The following is a 14,256-nucleotide window of genomic DNA, read 5'->3' as shown; positions in this document are numbered from 1 at the left end:
GGAGTAGCCAGGAGGAAGGCATGGCCAGCCGTTGAGAAGTGCTTGTTGAAGTTTTCGGTTATCATGGATTTATCAGTGGTGACCGTGTTACCTAGCCTCAGTGCAGTGGGCAGCTGGGAGGAGGTGCTATTGTGCTCCATGGACTTTACAGTGTCCCAGAACTTTTGGGAGTTAGAGCTACGGGATGCAAATTTCTGCTTGAAAAAGCTGGCCTTTGCTTTCCTGACTGACTGCGTGTATTGGTTCCTGACTTCCCTGAACAGTTGCATATAGCGGGGACTATTCGATGCTATTGCAGTCCGCAAGACAGGAGGGTGGTAGAGGGGGTGATTTTCACCAGTTCTGACAACAACAAAAAAGGCTAATTGCTCCCCCTGGATTAAACAGCCCACTTGGAGTGATGAAAACCTGCTCCATGACAGCCCTTTTGGCAAACTCCAAGCGGGCTGTCACCTGCCTTTTACTGAGGAGTGGCTTTTGTCTGGCCACTATCATAAAGGCCTGATTGGCTGCAGAGACGGCTGCCTTTCTGGAAGGTTTTTCCATCTCCACAGAGGAACTCTGGAGCTCTGTCAGAGTGACCATCGGGTTCTTGGTCACCTCCCTGACCAAGGCTCTTCTCCCCCGATTTCTCAGTTTGGCTGGGGTGGCCAGCTCTAGGAAGAGTCTTGGGGGTTCCAAACATCTTCCATTTAAGAATGATGGAGGCCACTGTGTTCTTTGGGACCTTTAATGCTGCAGAATTGTTTTGTACCCTTCCCCAGATCTGTGCCTCAACACAATCCTGTGTCGACAATTCCTTCGACCTCATGGCTTGTTTTTGCTCTGACATGCACTGTCAACTGTGGGACCTTATATAGACAAGTGTGTGCCTTTCCAAATCATGTCCAATCAATTGAATATTTAATGTATTATATTTCACCTTTATTTAACCAGGTAGGCTTGTTGAGAACAAGTTCTCATTTACAACTGCGACCTGGCCAAGATAAAGCAAAGCAGTTTGACACATACAACGACACAAAGTTACACATGGAATAAACAAACATACAGTCAATAATACAGTATATACCACAGGTGGACTCCAATCAAGTTGTAGAAACCTCTCAAGGATGATCAATGGAAACAGGATGCAACTGAGCTCAATTTCAAGTCTCATCACAATATGTATTTTTTTTATTACTTTAAAAAATACTTTTGCCAATTATTCTAAAAACCTGTTTTCGTTTTGTCATTATGGGGTATTGTGTGTAGATGAGGGACAAAAATGTGGAAAAAGTCAAGGGGTCTGAAAACTTTCTGAATGCACTGTGTAGCCTTTTGTGTAATTCCTTGCTCTGATGAGTTTCTGATTTCCGCCATGGCATGCTTCCTGTGTTTTTATGCCATGAATTTTACGCACAAGTGCATCATCTGCCTTTTACAAAGGGCAACCCTGATTATTCCTGTGCACAATTTTCCATGTTGCATTTATACGCCGATGTGATACTGTTGCAGGTGTTTTTCATATAGTTTACTTGTCATGTGACATTTACCCGTCCCCACCTCTATTTCTAGAGACACGTCAGCTTCCGTCCACAACGCTGCCTGACGAAGATTCTAGATACTCAAAACGCGTTGCAGTTGTGCGTGCTGATGCACTCGGCTGACTGTTCCCATATTTATTATTTTGTAAATATATTATGTTAATAGTTTACGGCTGCCTACTCATCTTCTTTCTACAAAATAATATGAAATGCTCTGAGACCAGGTTGGCTCGTGATGTTAAATTGCAGGTTCAGATGCTCCGATCTCAATACAATTTGGAGTACATTCGAGAAAACGCACTGCCTAAAACAATGGACTAATTCGAATTATGAAAGCAGTACTATTCAATGTGTGAGATAAGAGGATCAAATGCATGTGTCTCATGGGGAGTGCGTGAGAGTAACATTTGAAGAAAAACAAACAATGTATCACTGAAACAGGTGATGTTTTTTCTACAAATCATTTGTAATGTTTTGTATGAGTTCAGTATGAAGCACTTCATTTAATGCAACCATAAATCAGGTTGTGTCCTTCCCACAAAGGCTGTATTGAACCCAAATGGATCTGTTGAATAAAAACAAATGAAACTCCTTGTTGGCGCCGACAGAGATGTTCGACTCGCTTCAGGTCCTTAGAAAACTAGGCAGTTATTTGTTTTTATATGTATTATTTCGTTCATTGTTTACAAGCATTTCGCTACACTCGCATTAACATCTAACCATCTGTACGTGACCAATACACTTTGATTGATTAGAACAATTAAAATTACCTAATTGTGATGATTTTGCTCCGCTGTTTATCTCGATAGTGTTACGTTTATTTTGCATATAAAAGCTCAATATTAAAGGCCCAGTGTAGTCACGAATTAGAGTTCCCTGTGCGTTATATATATTTTTTTTGACACAGAGGTTGGAATTTCACAGAGGTGAAATTGTGAAAATTGTGATAATGCACTTTTTTTTAGTGTAAGAGCTGTTTGAAAAGACTGCCTGAAATGTCAGCCTGTTTTGGAGGTATGGAGTTTTGGCCTGCCTGGTAACGTCACCATAAACAAATAAAAGTTACAAACCTCTCTGCCAATAACAGCTAGTTTTCCCCTCCCCACTCAGACCACTACCAGACAGCAACATTTTTGCTTGAGGAATTGCTCTTTGCTAAGAAGCTGTTTAATTTGGGCAATTTTAATTGAAAATTACAATAAAGGGACTAAATTGTTATCCAGAAATGATTTGATATTGAGATTTAAAAAAAATGCTGCATTGGACCTTTAAGTAAATATTGCAAGTGACCACAGGAAAGATGCTGTGAAAAGATACAGATTCAATCATCATCACTACAGTTTCCCAATAAAATACATTAGTTAAAGATAGTATTTAAAAAGTCTAAAAGAAATAGAATAGGCATCATTCTGTCTTTTGTACTCAATGGTACATATTGAGGGGTACAACTGGGGTGTACTCATTAGTGCACACTGTAGCAAAACATTTTGCAACAAAAGTGTTTCTTATGGGACAAATGCAAGGTAGATCCCTCCCCGTTTGCTTCCTAGTGAATGCACCCCTGAGATCAACAGCACTGTACAGTTTGGACAAAGCCTGGATAGACTGGTGCATCCCATCACAACAAAGTAGTAACTCATCATACATTTCACATGTCCTCCACAGGGGTGCAGCAAAAAGCATCACATTCTTGTCCATAGAACAGTTGCTATCACTTTGTCCATTTTTCAGTGTAAAGTCCCAGATGGTATTTTTCAGTTATCATCAGACTGGATCTTACTTCAGAGATTTGAGCACCTACCAGAGTACATGGTACATGGTACATGGTACATACTCACTGCAACACGGTAGCGGAAACTATATTACAACACTGAAAGATACATGGTTTTGTACAAGTACTTTGAACAAAAGTTGATCATCGGAACTGAAGATATGTGTATATGGAATTGACTGACTACACTTTGTATAATCTCTCATGGCCGGGAAGTGAAAACGTACGCGAGAATTTTACTCCTGGGTAACTGGGATTACTCTTCGGAAGAAGAGCAGTCATTGTTGATTAAATTGATGATGATTATACAAAATGTGATACTGTGACTTTGCACTCTGCATGAAGGAGAGTCACTGTTTAGATCACCAATCTTAACTAAATGTGTTCCGTCAAAAAGATAGGAGGATGTCTGCTGTCTAGTTCATCTGAAGCACAGAGCCTTCAAATTCAAGGACTTGAAGCTCTTGGCCTTTCAACCACAGTTCCTCTCCCAATTCCTTCATGGCTCCTTCATAATGTAGACGTACAGTGTTGACAGAAAGTGCTTGCAGGATTCGGCAACGGGAGACAGCCAATGGGTCTGAGGAACGGCATCCAACTTTACCACACATTTCTTAATGTCGGTCTGGAAAAAGGCAAAGAGGTCACATTGGAAAGGTCACAGTTAGAAACTTTCAGGACACACTTGTCCCACATATCATGATTTCCTAAATTCCTTGTGTCCTCTAGCCTTTCTTCCTTCTCAAAAACACATTGGAGGAGAAGGTCAGAGGGAAGGACAACATTTTTTTGGGAGAAGGAGGATGTAAGGAATCAATGTTCCTTCAATTGAGAAGAAAACAAAAATCGTTGGTTCCCCTGGGAACCAGTAGAGGGCAGCATAGGGAAACTACTTACATCAGTGTCCTTCAAAAAACGACATGGAGGCAGAGAGGAAGAGGCGAAGCGAAAGGTTTCACTCTCTCCAAACTGTCCAAAATTAGCCCTATGGGCTTATGGGCTAATTTTGGACCTAAGCTTGTCCCCTGCCTTCCCGCATTTGGGACAACGACATCCCATTTTTAGGCGGAGACATGAGCATCTCGTCATTATATACAGATCTCTGATAGAGGGGAGGACACTAGCTGTTGCCATTGGTGTCGGCTAATGGGGATCCTAATAAGTCGAATCAAAATCCAGAATGCGGATTTAATAATCTTCCTTAAGCCACAACTATGTGGTAGTTACAAAACAAACAAAAAAAACTGTCCCTTGCTCAGCAACAACAGTCCAGTCACTCACCCATCCTCCACGTTTCTTCAGCCAAGGGGCCAGGTTCTTACGGACAAACTGACCCAGACTGTCCACTATGGTTTGGACCGTAGCAGGCTGGTTCTGACGTACACAGTCCACCGCCAGAGCGCCGGCCACGGCATACATAGATACTACCTTACCCCATGTGATGCCTATGGACAGGAGAGAGAGAATCGCAGATTAGTTGGCTGATTGTGGATCTTGATGCTTCATACTTTTTTATTGCAATACTAAAGCATTAATGAAAAGTACTTAGCTAATATCAAAACAGTAGACTCCTAATGAGTGTGCATTGTAGTTAACCAGTCCCAATTCAAAAAATTAGTTGTGAATCATTTCAGGAAACTAGGCATATGCGTCACTACTTCACAGGAGAGGCATGTGAACGTAAACATGCGTTTTTTCGGCAGAAATGCCTTCTGGAACGAGTGAACTTTCATGTGCCTTAATAACAAACTTGTATCCCAACTGTAAATACAAATCAAATTGTTAAATTGCGAGTCTAGTTAGTTTAGCTACGGAAAAAGACAGGAATCTTCCCGCTAGCCATGATTGGCATAGATAAGGGATTGGCTGGACATGCCGAGAGATGATTTCGGATTGGTCTGCCGTGTACATGGCATTCGGGAAAGTATTCAGACCCCTTGACTTTTTCCACAATTTGTTATGTTACAGCCATATTGAAAAATGTATTAAATAGTTTTAGAAATAGAGGTGGGGACAGGTAAATGTCACATGACAAGTAAATAAATGTGTAAACACATGTACGACATTATCACATCAGAGTATAGAGGCAACATGTGAAATAATCTGAAAAATAAATGCAACATGAAAAAATAGTGCACAGGAATGTATACAAAGAATGTGTGTAAAGGGACACTCTGTCAGAGTTGTATGCGTAAAAGACAGATTCTGTGCTGGTGCGTCAAATATCACACCATGGCGGTAAGCAGAAACTCAGCAGAGCAAGGAATTACACAAAAGGCTACACAGGGCATTCAGAAAGTATTCAGACCCATTGACTTTTTCCCACATTTTGATTCTGGCTCGGCACCTGGGACAGGGTTTGACACCACCATCAACAAAATCACCAAATTATAGAATTTCTTGTGGAAGAATGGTGTTGCATTCCCCGAATAGAATTCCAGACACTAGTAGAATCTATGCCAAGGGGCATTGAAGCTGCTTTGGCAGCCAGACACCCAATTAAAGTAACTGCCCAGTGTTTCCAGATTTCTATGAAATACAAGTGAAATCGTTTTCCATCCAGAAAATGGTAACGAAGTATGTTAAAAAGCTGCTTTTCTGTGTTGGAAGGGTGTGTACGTACTCCCAACAACAGAATGGTATGGGCGTATACCGGTCATTAAAAATAATCACGCAAGTAGACCATTGATTGGACAGCCCATCCTCCTCATGAAGTTGAAATCATGTTCTATGAGGAAAGAGCAAGCATTTTTGAGAAACAAGTTTGAGGTGTTTTTTTATGCCCCCCCCCGCAATTTATGCTTCGGCCACAAACACAAGTATAAAACATCATTATTTGGTACGAGTTAACAGAATACGACGTTTAAAAAGTGAGGCGTGCACTTTAGTTTGGCAGTTACCTATATCTACATGCTCCAGTTTAGTGCACATATGCAGTCCCGAGACATTGCATACGTCAGAAGTCTACTGTACAGTATAGCCAATAGAGAGAAAGAGCAAGTGACGGTTGCGACCGCATCAGAGCTTCACATCAAAGAGGTCACTTGTTTCCTATTAAAGCCGTTCGGGTGCCACCCTTGTTATGGCTGTGATGCAATAGCGAGGCTAATGGCATTAGCCCCCTTTAAGCCGTTTTGTTTGCCTGAACTGACTGACCTGTGGCTTTGGCTCTGTAGACTTCGGGGAAGGTTTAAATTAGGTAACTCCCTCTGGGACAGGACTGTACTCGCAATGTCTAACTCCCTACAGAGATCTGACCGTGATGTGAGACAACACAGCCCAGGATAGAGAGAAGATTGTCTGGGTATAAGAAGAAGATGGAGGGAAGGGAGAGGAGTGGAAGAGCGAGAAATGGGGCACATTTGGGGGAAGCAAGCTTGGTTGGTGCACTTGGCAGGAAGTTTACAAGAGAAAGCTGCTCTTTCAATGCATCAAATCAAATGTATTTGTCACATACACATGGTTAGCAAATGTTAATCCGAGTGTAGCGAAATGCTTGTGCTTCTGTAACGGATGTGAAACGGCTAGCTTAGTTAGCGGTGGTGCGCACTAAATAGTGTTTCAATCGGTGACGTCACTTGCTCTGAGACCTTGAAGTAGTAGTTCCCCTTGCTCTGCAAGGGCCGCGGCTTTTGTGGAGCGATGGGTAACGATGCTTCGTGGGTGACTGTTGTTGATGTGTGCAGAGGGTCCCTGGTTCGCGCGAGGGGATGGTCTAAAGTTATACTGTTACACTTCTAGTTCCGACAATGCAGTAATCCAACCAAACAATTCCAAAACTACTACCGTACAAGTGGATAAAGAATATGTACATAAAGATATGAATGAGTGATGGTACAGAACGGCAAGATGCAGTAGATGGTATAGAGTACAGTATATACATATGAGATGAGTAATGTAGGGTATGTAAACAAGATGCAGTAGATGGTATTGAGTACAGTATATACATATGAGATTAATAATGTAGGGTATGTAAACAAAGTGGCTAGTGATACATGTATTACATAATGATGCAGTAGTTGATATAGAGTACAGTATATGTATATACATATGAGATGAATAATGTAGGGTATGTAAACATTATATTAAGTAGCATTGTTTAAAGTGGCTAGTGATATATTTTACATTAATTTCCATCAATTCCCATTATTAAAGTGGCTGGAGTTGAGTCAGTGTGTTGGCAGCAGCCACTCAATGTTAGTGGTGGCTGTTTGATGGCCTTGAGATAGAAGGTGTTTTTCAGTCTCTCGGTCCCTGCTTTGATGCACCTGTACTGACCCCGCCTTCTGGATGATAGCGGGGTGAACAGGCAGTGGCTCGGGTGGTTGTTGTCCTTCATGATCTTTATGGCCTTCCTGTGACATCGGGTGGTGTAGGTGTCCTGGAGGGCAGGTAGTTTGCCCCCTGTGATGCATTGTGCAGACCTCACTACCCTCTGAAGAGCCTTGCGGTTGTGGGTGGAGCAGTTGCCGTACCAGGCGGTGATACAGCCCGACAGGATGCTCTTGATTGTGCATGTGTAGAAGTTTGTGAGTGCTTTAGGTGACAAGCTGAATTTCTTCAGCCTCCTGAGGTATGTCCATTAATATGTTATTAACATATTATATGGGTAATAAAAATCGAGAATTGTTTCACTACACACATGTTTCTGCGTCTCACCGGTAGAAAAACAGGCCATCTACATTTCCTGGTTGTGAGCAAACCACAATATCCAGAATTGATAGCGATTTCAGGATGCCTTCAAGGGTGGGAACACAATTGGACAAGGAAGCATGGCTCCCGACAGGCTGTAGTCTTTACAAAGCCAGGGAAAACGAGTCACCCTAGATATCCTTCAATGTCCTGGCAGATAGGAGCGTCGTTAAGTTCAATGGCTCTGTTGAACAAGGACAACCATATCTACTCATCCTAGTGAGACCGTGCAATTGGCGAAACACAACGGCCACGATAATTGCGACAAAACATGACTCCGTTCAATTTTTTAGATTAGACAGCAGGCTCAATCAAACAATTGTGCAGGGAGTTTTGAGCCAATTGTTTATAAATACCACTCTAGGGCATAATTATGTCTGAAACACCTCTCATCAATCAGAATTATGTAGGGAGACTGAAAAAAACACCCCAAATAGTGTCTAGCAGCGAAAAGTGCAGCCAAAGCACTTCCTCATCAAATCTAGAAACCAATTATGTCACATAATGGTGTATTACTGGATGTCAGAACCCTTTATTTCAAGAGTTTTTGAACCACGAATCGTCATCAAACCTGTGATTATGATTCATTACAGTCCGTTTGCCTTAGTGCGGCATTTGATTGACATAACATCATTATTCTCTATTGCAGTCATCACATGTAAAGAATGTCGCTTATCTTTTCAGTCCGATAAATATACAGCTGTTGAACCCCACATCCCTTTAAGGCCAACGTTGCCTGGGTCAGTGGTTTGTTTTCCTCTCTGGAGGAATCCCACGGTGTTCCAAAAATGCCCCTGGTGACGTCAAAACAGTCACAGTTCAGCCAAAATGTTAGCTAGGAAAATGCTTGAAATTGAGGCTATTTTTATCTTTCCAGACATAGAGCCAAGTTTGAGAGACTTATTATTCATGCGGTCCAGGGGACTCATACTGTGCTGTAGCAGTAATTCATGTGTGACATTTAATAACTCTTTATCTTTAATCATGCCAGAGTGGCAAGTCCTGTAGCAGAAACTGTGTATACTAGTGATGTTGCTGTTAAAGTTTGAACTTGTCAAGTAAACAGACAAAGATGTACAGTAAGATGCATTCACACAGCAGAGATGTACAGTGAGATGCATTCACACAGCAGAGATGTACAGTGAGATGCATTCACACAGCAGAGATGTACAGTGAGATGCATTCACACAGCAGAGATGTACAGTGAGATGCATTCACACAGCAGAGATGTACAGTAAGATGCATTCACACAGAAGAGATGTACAGTGAGATGCATTCACACAGCAGAGATGTACAGTAAGATGCATTCACAGAGCAGAGATGTACAGTGAGATGCATTCACACAGCAGAGATGTACAGTAAGATGCATTCACACAGCAGAGATGTACAGCAAGATGCATTCACACAGAAGAGATGTACAGTGAGATGCATTCACACAGCAGAGATGTACAGTGAGATGCATTCACACAGCAGAGATGTACAGTGAGATGCATTGACACAGCAGAGATGTACAGTGAGATGCATTCACACAGCAGAGACTGTATGTACCAGTGTCGGAATAGAACAGTTGTTCCAGACACCCAATGTTCTCCTGTGTTTCAAAGTTACATCAAAGTAGACGGACAAAGAGAAGACATGGGTACGTGTTTTTTGGTACATGTGCAGAATTCTGTCTTTACGGAGTACCATCATCTCATATTTATGGTAAATGATGCTACTGTGTGAAAAATGTGTCACAAAAACAATGTGTAACAAAGTGTTGCAAAGAAGCAATAGTTTCAAATGACCGATCTTGTAGCCCTGTCTCAAAACACACATTCCTCAAAGCTCATGTAGGATTGCTTTGTCCCCCTCTAAGCACAAACACATAGGGTTTAACATCAACTTAAGATTTGTTCCCAAACCTTGCGACGAAAGAGTTAATCATGCATGTCAATGGGAAAACGTGGGAAAATTGTGCTACGTGTGCAGATTCTTAACGGGCTTACGCGACATCAACCTCCTGAAACCCCACAATTTGCTACCCCTTCCCTTGCTGCTGTTCACCTGCAGAAAAGATCTCTGTTGCCACGGCAACAAAGGCATCGGATACCGTGGTCTCCATGGCCACTGAGATGTTGAGCTGTCTCGCCACGTGCCGGTAGACACTCGGCCGCATGCACTCCAGCTCGTCACCTAGGGGAAACCAGGAAGGACCACAAGGGCTGAACAATTAGAGACAGGGTAGCACTGAGAAAGAACAACAGGTCTATCTACCCAATTAACAACTTCACGACAAAGTGACTTCATTGAAACAATCATTGAAGCACAGGGGCATTAGGAAAACCAGAGAAGCATGAGAATGACACATTTCAGTGATATCTGCTAACCAGACCTCTCATTAAGCGATGGTCAGACGAGAAACTGTCATAGGTCAGTTGTTCCCAAACTTTAGGGCTCTGTGTCCAAGCTTTTAGAGATTTGTTGTAATAATTTTAGTAAACAAATTCATCGTCTCGGCCATAACCCAACCCAAGCTGAACAAATCAGCCAAAGCCCATAACCCACCAGTGTCCAGACAGGTCCTGCACCACCTTTTGATAAATGTAGATGACCACATTACCTCACTATCTTACATTGCTCTTCAAATCTTGCATTTAGGCCTGCCTCACCTGCCTTGGTTAGCCTACTAAACTGAACAATGCCGTAGCTGGAATGCCTTGGATTGTCAGACATGTTTCGATACCTATCTCGGTCATGCATGTCAGTCCGCTGCCTGTCCTTAATCTCAAGAAAGACGCAATATACACGTACAAAACCAGTACAGTGTGTCCAATCTATTCAGGGACCATAGGGAATGTCAAGGGAAACACAGCTCCAAAGCACTGACCTATTCTGTAAAATGCTAGATTTGAAGACAAGTGGTGCACATGCATTCAAGCAGGATTTTTTTGGTACATTAAGTTTGTAACAGTTTGCAGCTGGTTCTTACCGAGACAGAGAAGCACGGCAGACACCTCACAAAGCGTTGAGTCCACCTGAGTTTTGGACGAGCCCAGCCCATAGATGTTGAGCCTCGAGTGTATGTAGTCTCTACACAGTGCCTTGGACTGGGACACCAGTTCTTTGTCGGACGGGGAATGGTCAAAGGCTTCCAGCACCCCGGCTGCAAACACAGAGGAGCGGCGAATCACCTCCATCTCCAAAGCAGGATTCTGATCAGGGAAAACCTGATCACTTCGGTGTTATCAGTGCCTGAGTGGTTCTTAGCAGGAGCCACTACAATGAACTAAATCTCCAATCTGTTGAGAAAGTCAAATGTTTTGTATTTATCAAAATAAAGATTTTTGTGAATATATGAAACAATAAAAATGGGTAAAAAAATGCATGATTTAATATCATACACCACTTTCTTCTGTATCTTCAAGTAGGTTGTATGATTCATAAACTTGCCATAGCCCAAATTTAGACACCTTCATTAATTATTTTATGAATAAGACGTGTTCTAAGGGCATTCCATAGCAACAACTTGCCAGATAAGTCATGGTCCAAAGACTGCACCAGCTAGCCTGTATTGTGAGGCTGATTAGCTAGACAAACAGGTGTGCAACAGACAGGTGTGCAGGTGTGAAACAGACAGGTGTGCAAACAGACAGGTGTGAAACAGACAGGTGTGAAACAGACAGGTGTGAAACAGACAGGTGTGAAACAGACAGGTGTGAAACAGACAGGTGTGAAACAGACAGGTGTGAAACAGACAGGTGTGAAACAGACAGGTGTGCACGCAAAGTGAGAACACAACATGGAATCCATGTTTAGTTTTCATTTGGGGATGGGGTTAGCATCTAAAACCTGGAATTAAAGTTACTGTCCAGTGAAAATCTCACTTAAAAGTTCATATTCTGTTAACTTATACCCAAATAATGTTGTTGACTCATCCTGTAGGCTACTCATATGTGGCCAAAGCATATTTTTTTTTTTTTTTTTTACTTCAAAAACCTCACCTCTAACATGTATCTCAAACATACATTCATACAGTTTCTTGACTGTGTCCAGCTCGCAAATAATCACCTAAATTAAATGTAGACATTCAGGTAGCATCGAGAATTCCAAAAACAAAGGAGAGTGGACTACATTTTTTTGCAAATTTAGACCAAATTGCAGCCCCCTTGGCAAAATTAGTTTGGCACCCCTGGCCTAGCCCATTATTGGAATAAAGGCCTTTACTTGTTTTGTTTAAAGGGCGAATTACCTCTGGAAGCCAAAACAGCCACATTCTCCAACTAAACTAGAATCCATTCCAAATTGCAGTATGGTTCTAGAAACATAATCCCTCTACTTTCATATCACATCAAAATAATTTCACAAAAGCAAAGTACACACTTACTGTGTACACTGTTTAAACCGGCTTTAACACAGTTGCAGCTTACATTGTTTTTCAGTGACAAAACGTTTGTGGCATCAGTTTGGAGACGGATATCTAATTATCACAGGTAGTCCATTATGTCTTCCATAAACATGCCCTGTAACGTGGGAATATGGCCATGTGGGAATCCTATAAAATGAATGTATGTGTCAATTTAACCTTGTATTTTGAAAATTATTTACTGCTGATATGGAATAAGGTCCTTATTCTTCCAAAACCGTACCACAAGCGATGTATGTTCATGTTCAGACCAAGCGTCGCAGCTCTTTTAACAAAACTCCCCCCTACAGAAGACGCTTTCATCCAAATAATCTTATTTAAAGGAACTGAGAGTCATGATCAAGGTCTACCCCAGGGCATGAGACAATATTATTAGTATAGGCCTACGATTATTTAATATCCCTACGTGTATAAGAAACGTATACATGTGTCACAAGCTATATTAACCGCACAATTAGCTTAGAGCATTTCCCATAATTTATTTTACTAGGAAAATATACCAATGTATGTAGGCCGTTAAACATATATGCATTGCTTAGAATTACGGTGAAATAGCATTTTCTTCTTCATTACTCATTCATTCTCAATCACACCTTTTAACCTGGTTATTATAAGTAACGAGGATAGAGTGAACTCACCTGACACCTGCTGAAAGATACGCATCACAGGGAATTCAACGACGACTTTTTTGATTGGATTCAAATCATTCCTCAGGTGCCAAGCTAAGACAAGTCCTCTCGGATACGATGTTCAAATTTTAATTCCTGTCTGCATTACCGTCGTCACAATCTAATCAAACAACCCCATCTCAACGGGGATATAATTTATGGAATTCCTTGTCTTGCACGCGCAACCTTCTACAATTAAAGCTGCAGATAAACCCCGTGATTAATGTAGCTACTAGCCTGTATAACCAAATTCATTGAATAAGTTTAAGGTAAACCAGCTCTTCAGTGTCCTTCCTTCTGTGGCAAACGATTTGATTTGTGCTGAGGAGACGGGAAGCGCAGACTACGTATTTTGACGCACTCTCTGCGCAGCGGTCCTTGGCCACAGTCATAAACTTTATAAACGGAGCATGTATTTTTGTCTGCTTTAACATAATAACCATGACAATTCATTCATATTCATATAATTAGTTGTATCATATGTCTTGGTTATCTGAATGAATCTCATTCTAAATTGTATTTAAATAAAGGTGGCTAGCCTAACAAATAGGCTAGCCTGCAACTCAATAAAACAACGATCTCATAGGCCTACTAGATATAATCCATTTATAAGGGTATTGATTGAACACCAATGGCACTGTTACCATTGTTTAGTCTACATATACCGGAAAAACACCATGTATTATCTCTATATTTAACTCATCCCAAAGACAAAGGGGCCAGGAGTGGCGCACCTTTAGGATTAGACATAGAAACCACCTCCTTCGTCCTTAACACGCAAACATGCTCTCCAAATGTAGGCCATAACAACAAACAGTGTTGGGGAAGCTACTAAGAAAATGTACTTTACGAAGATTATACCAATTTATTACTTATTACTTATTACTGGAAGAAGTGAAGAGACACTAAATCTACACTTAAGAAAAATATGGTTTACATAAAACTCATGTTACTTTGTAAAAGTAGTTCATTGCATCAACACTACTTAGTGGGGAAAGTAGCATATCTCAATATATAATGTCAGACTACAAATTGCAAGAACAGATCATTGTGGAGTCAGATGTTAACAGAATGTGTCATTTCGCCTATTAAACACAAAAACTATGTTTCAAGTGAGAATTAGGCAGGTCTGATGCTAAAAAAGGAAATAAATTATTGCCTACTTCACCCATATTTAATTTTCTTTATGCAAAAAAA

At 41.3% G+C, this 14,256-nt stretch overlaps 1 protein-coding gene across 1 annotated transcript; it reads right to left on the bottom strand.

Moving 5' to 3' along the window:
* Nucleotides 1-1,209: 1,209 nt before the first annotated feature.
* Nucleotides 1,210-13,361, bottom strand: LOC124009921 (bcl-2-related ovarian killer protein homolog A-like). Its single transcript, XM_046322174.1, has 5 exons — nucleotides 13,030-13,361; nucleotides 10,958-11,267; nucleotides 10,033-10,161; nucleotides 4,576-4,739; nucleotides 1,210-3,919 (listed from the first exon to the last, which is right to left on the bottom strand). Exons 2-5 carry the CDS (start codon nucleotides 11,163-11,165, stop codon nucleotides 3,794-3,796), a joined length of 627 nt encoding a protein of 208 aa, XP_046178130.1. The 5' UTR covers nucleotides 11,166-11,267; nucleotides 13,030-13,361; the 3' UTR covers nucleotides 1,210-3,793.
* Nucleotides 13,362-14,256: the final 895 nt, after the last annotated feature.

Source organism: Oncorhynchus gorbuscha, linkage group LG22 (genome assembly GCF_021184085.1).
Source record: "Oncorhynchus gorbuscha isolate QuinsamMale2020 ecotype Even-year linkage group LG22, OgorEven_v1.0, whole genome shotgun sequence".
Taxonomy (NCBI): domain Eukaryota; kingdom Metazoa; phylum Chordata; class Actinopteri; order Salmoniformes; family Salmonidae; genus Oncorhynchus; species Oncorhynchus gorbuscha.
This window is presented reverse-complemented; position numbering and strand designations above follow the sequence as displayed.

Excerpts from the sequence above, each read along its gene's own strand:
- LOC124009921 (XM_046322174.1), bottom strand. The coding sequence starts at position 11,165 with ATGGAGGTGATTCGCCGCTCCTCTGTGTTTGCAGCCGGGGTGCTGGAA. Across the intron at positions 10,162-10,957 it reads TGCCGTGCTTCTCTGTCTCG|GTGACGAGCTGGAGTGCATG; the intron begins GTAAGAACCAGC and ends GGTTTCCCCTAG. Across the intron at positions 4,740-10,032 it reads AACAGAGATCTTTTCTGCAG|GCATCACATGGGGTAAGGTA; the intron begins GTGAACAGCAGC and ends TCCTGTCCATAG.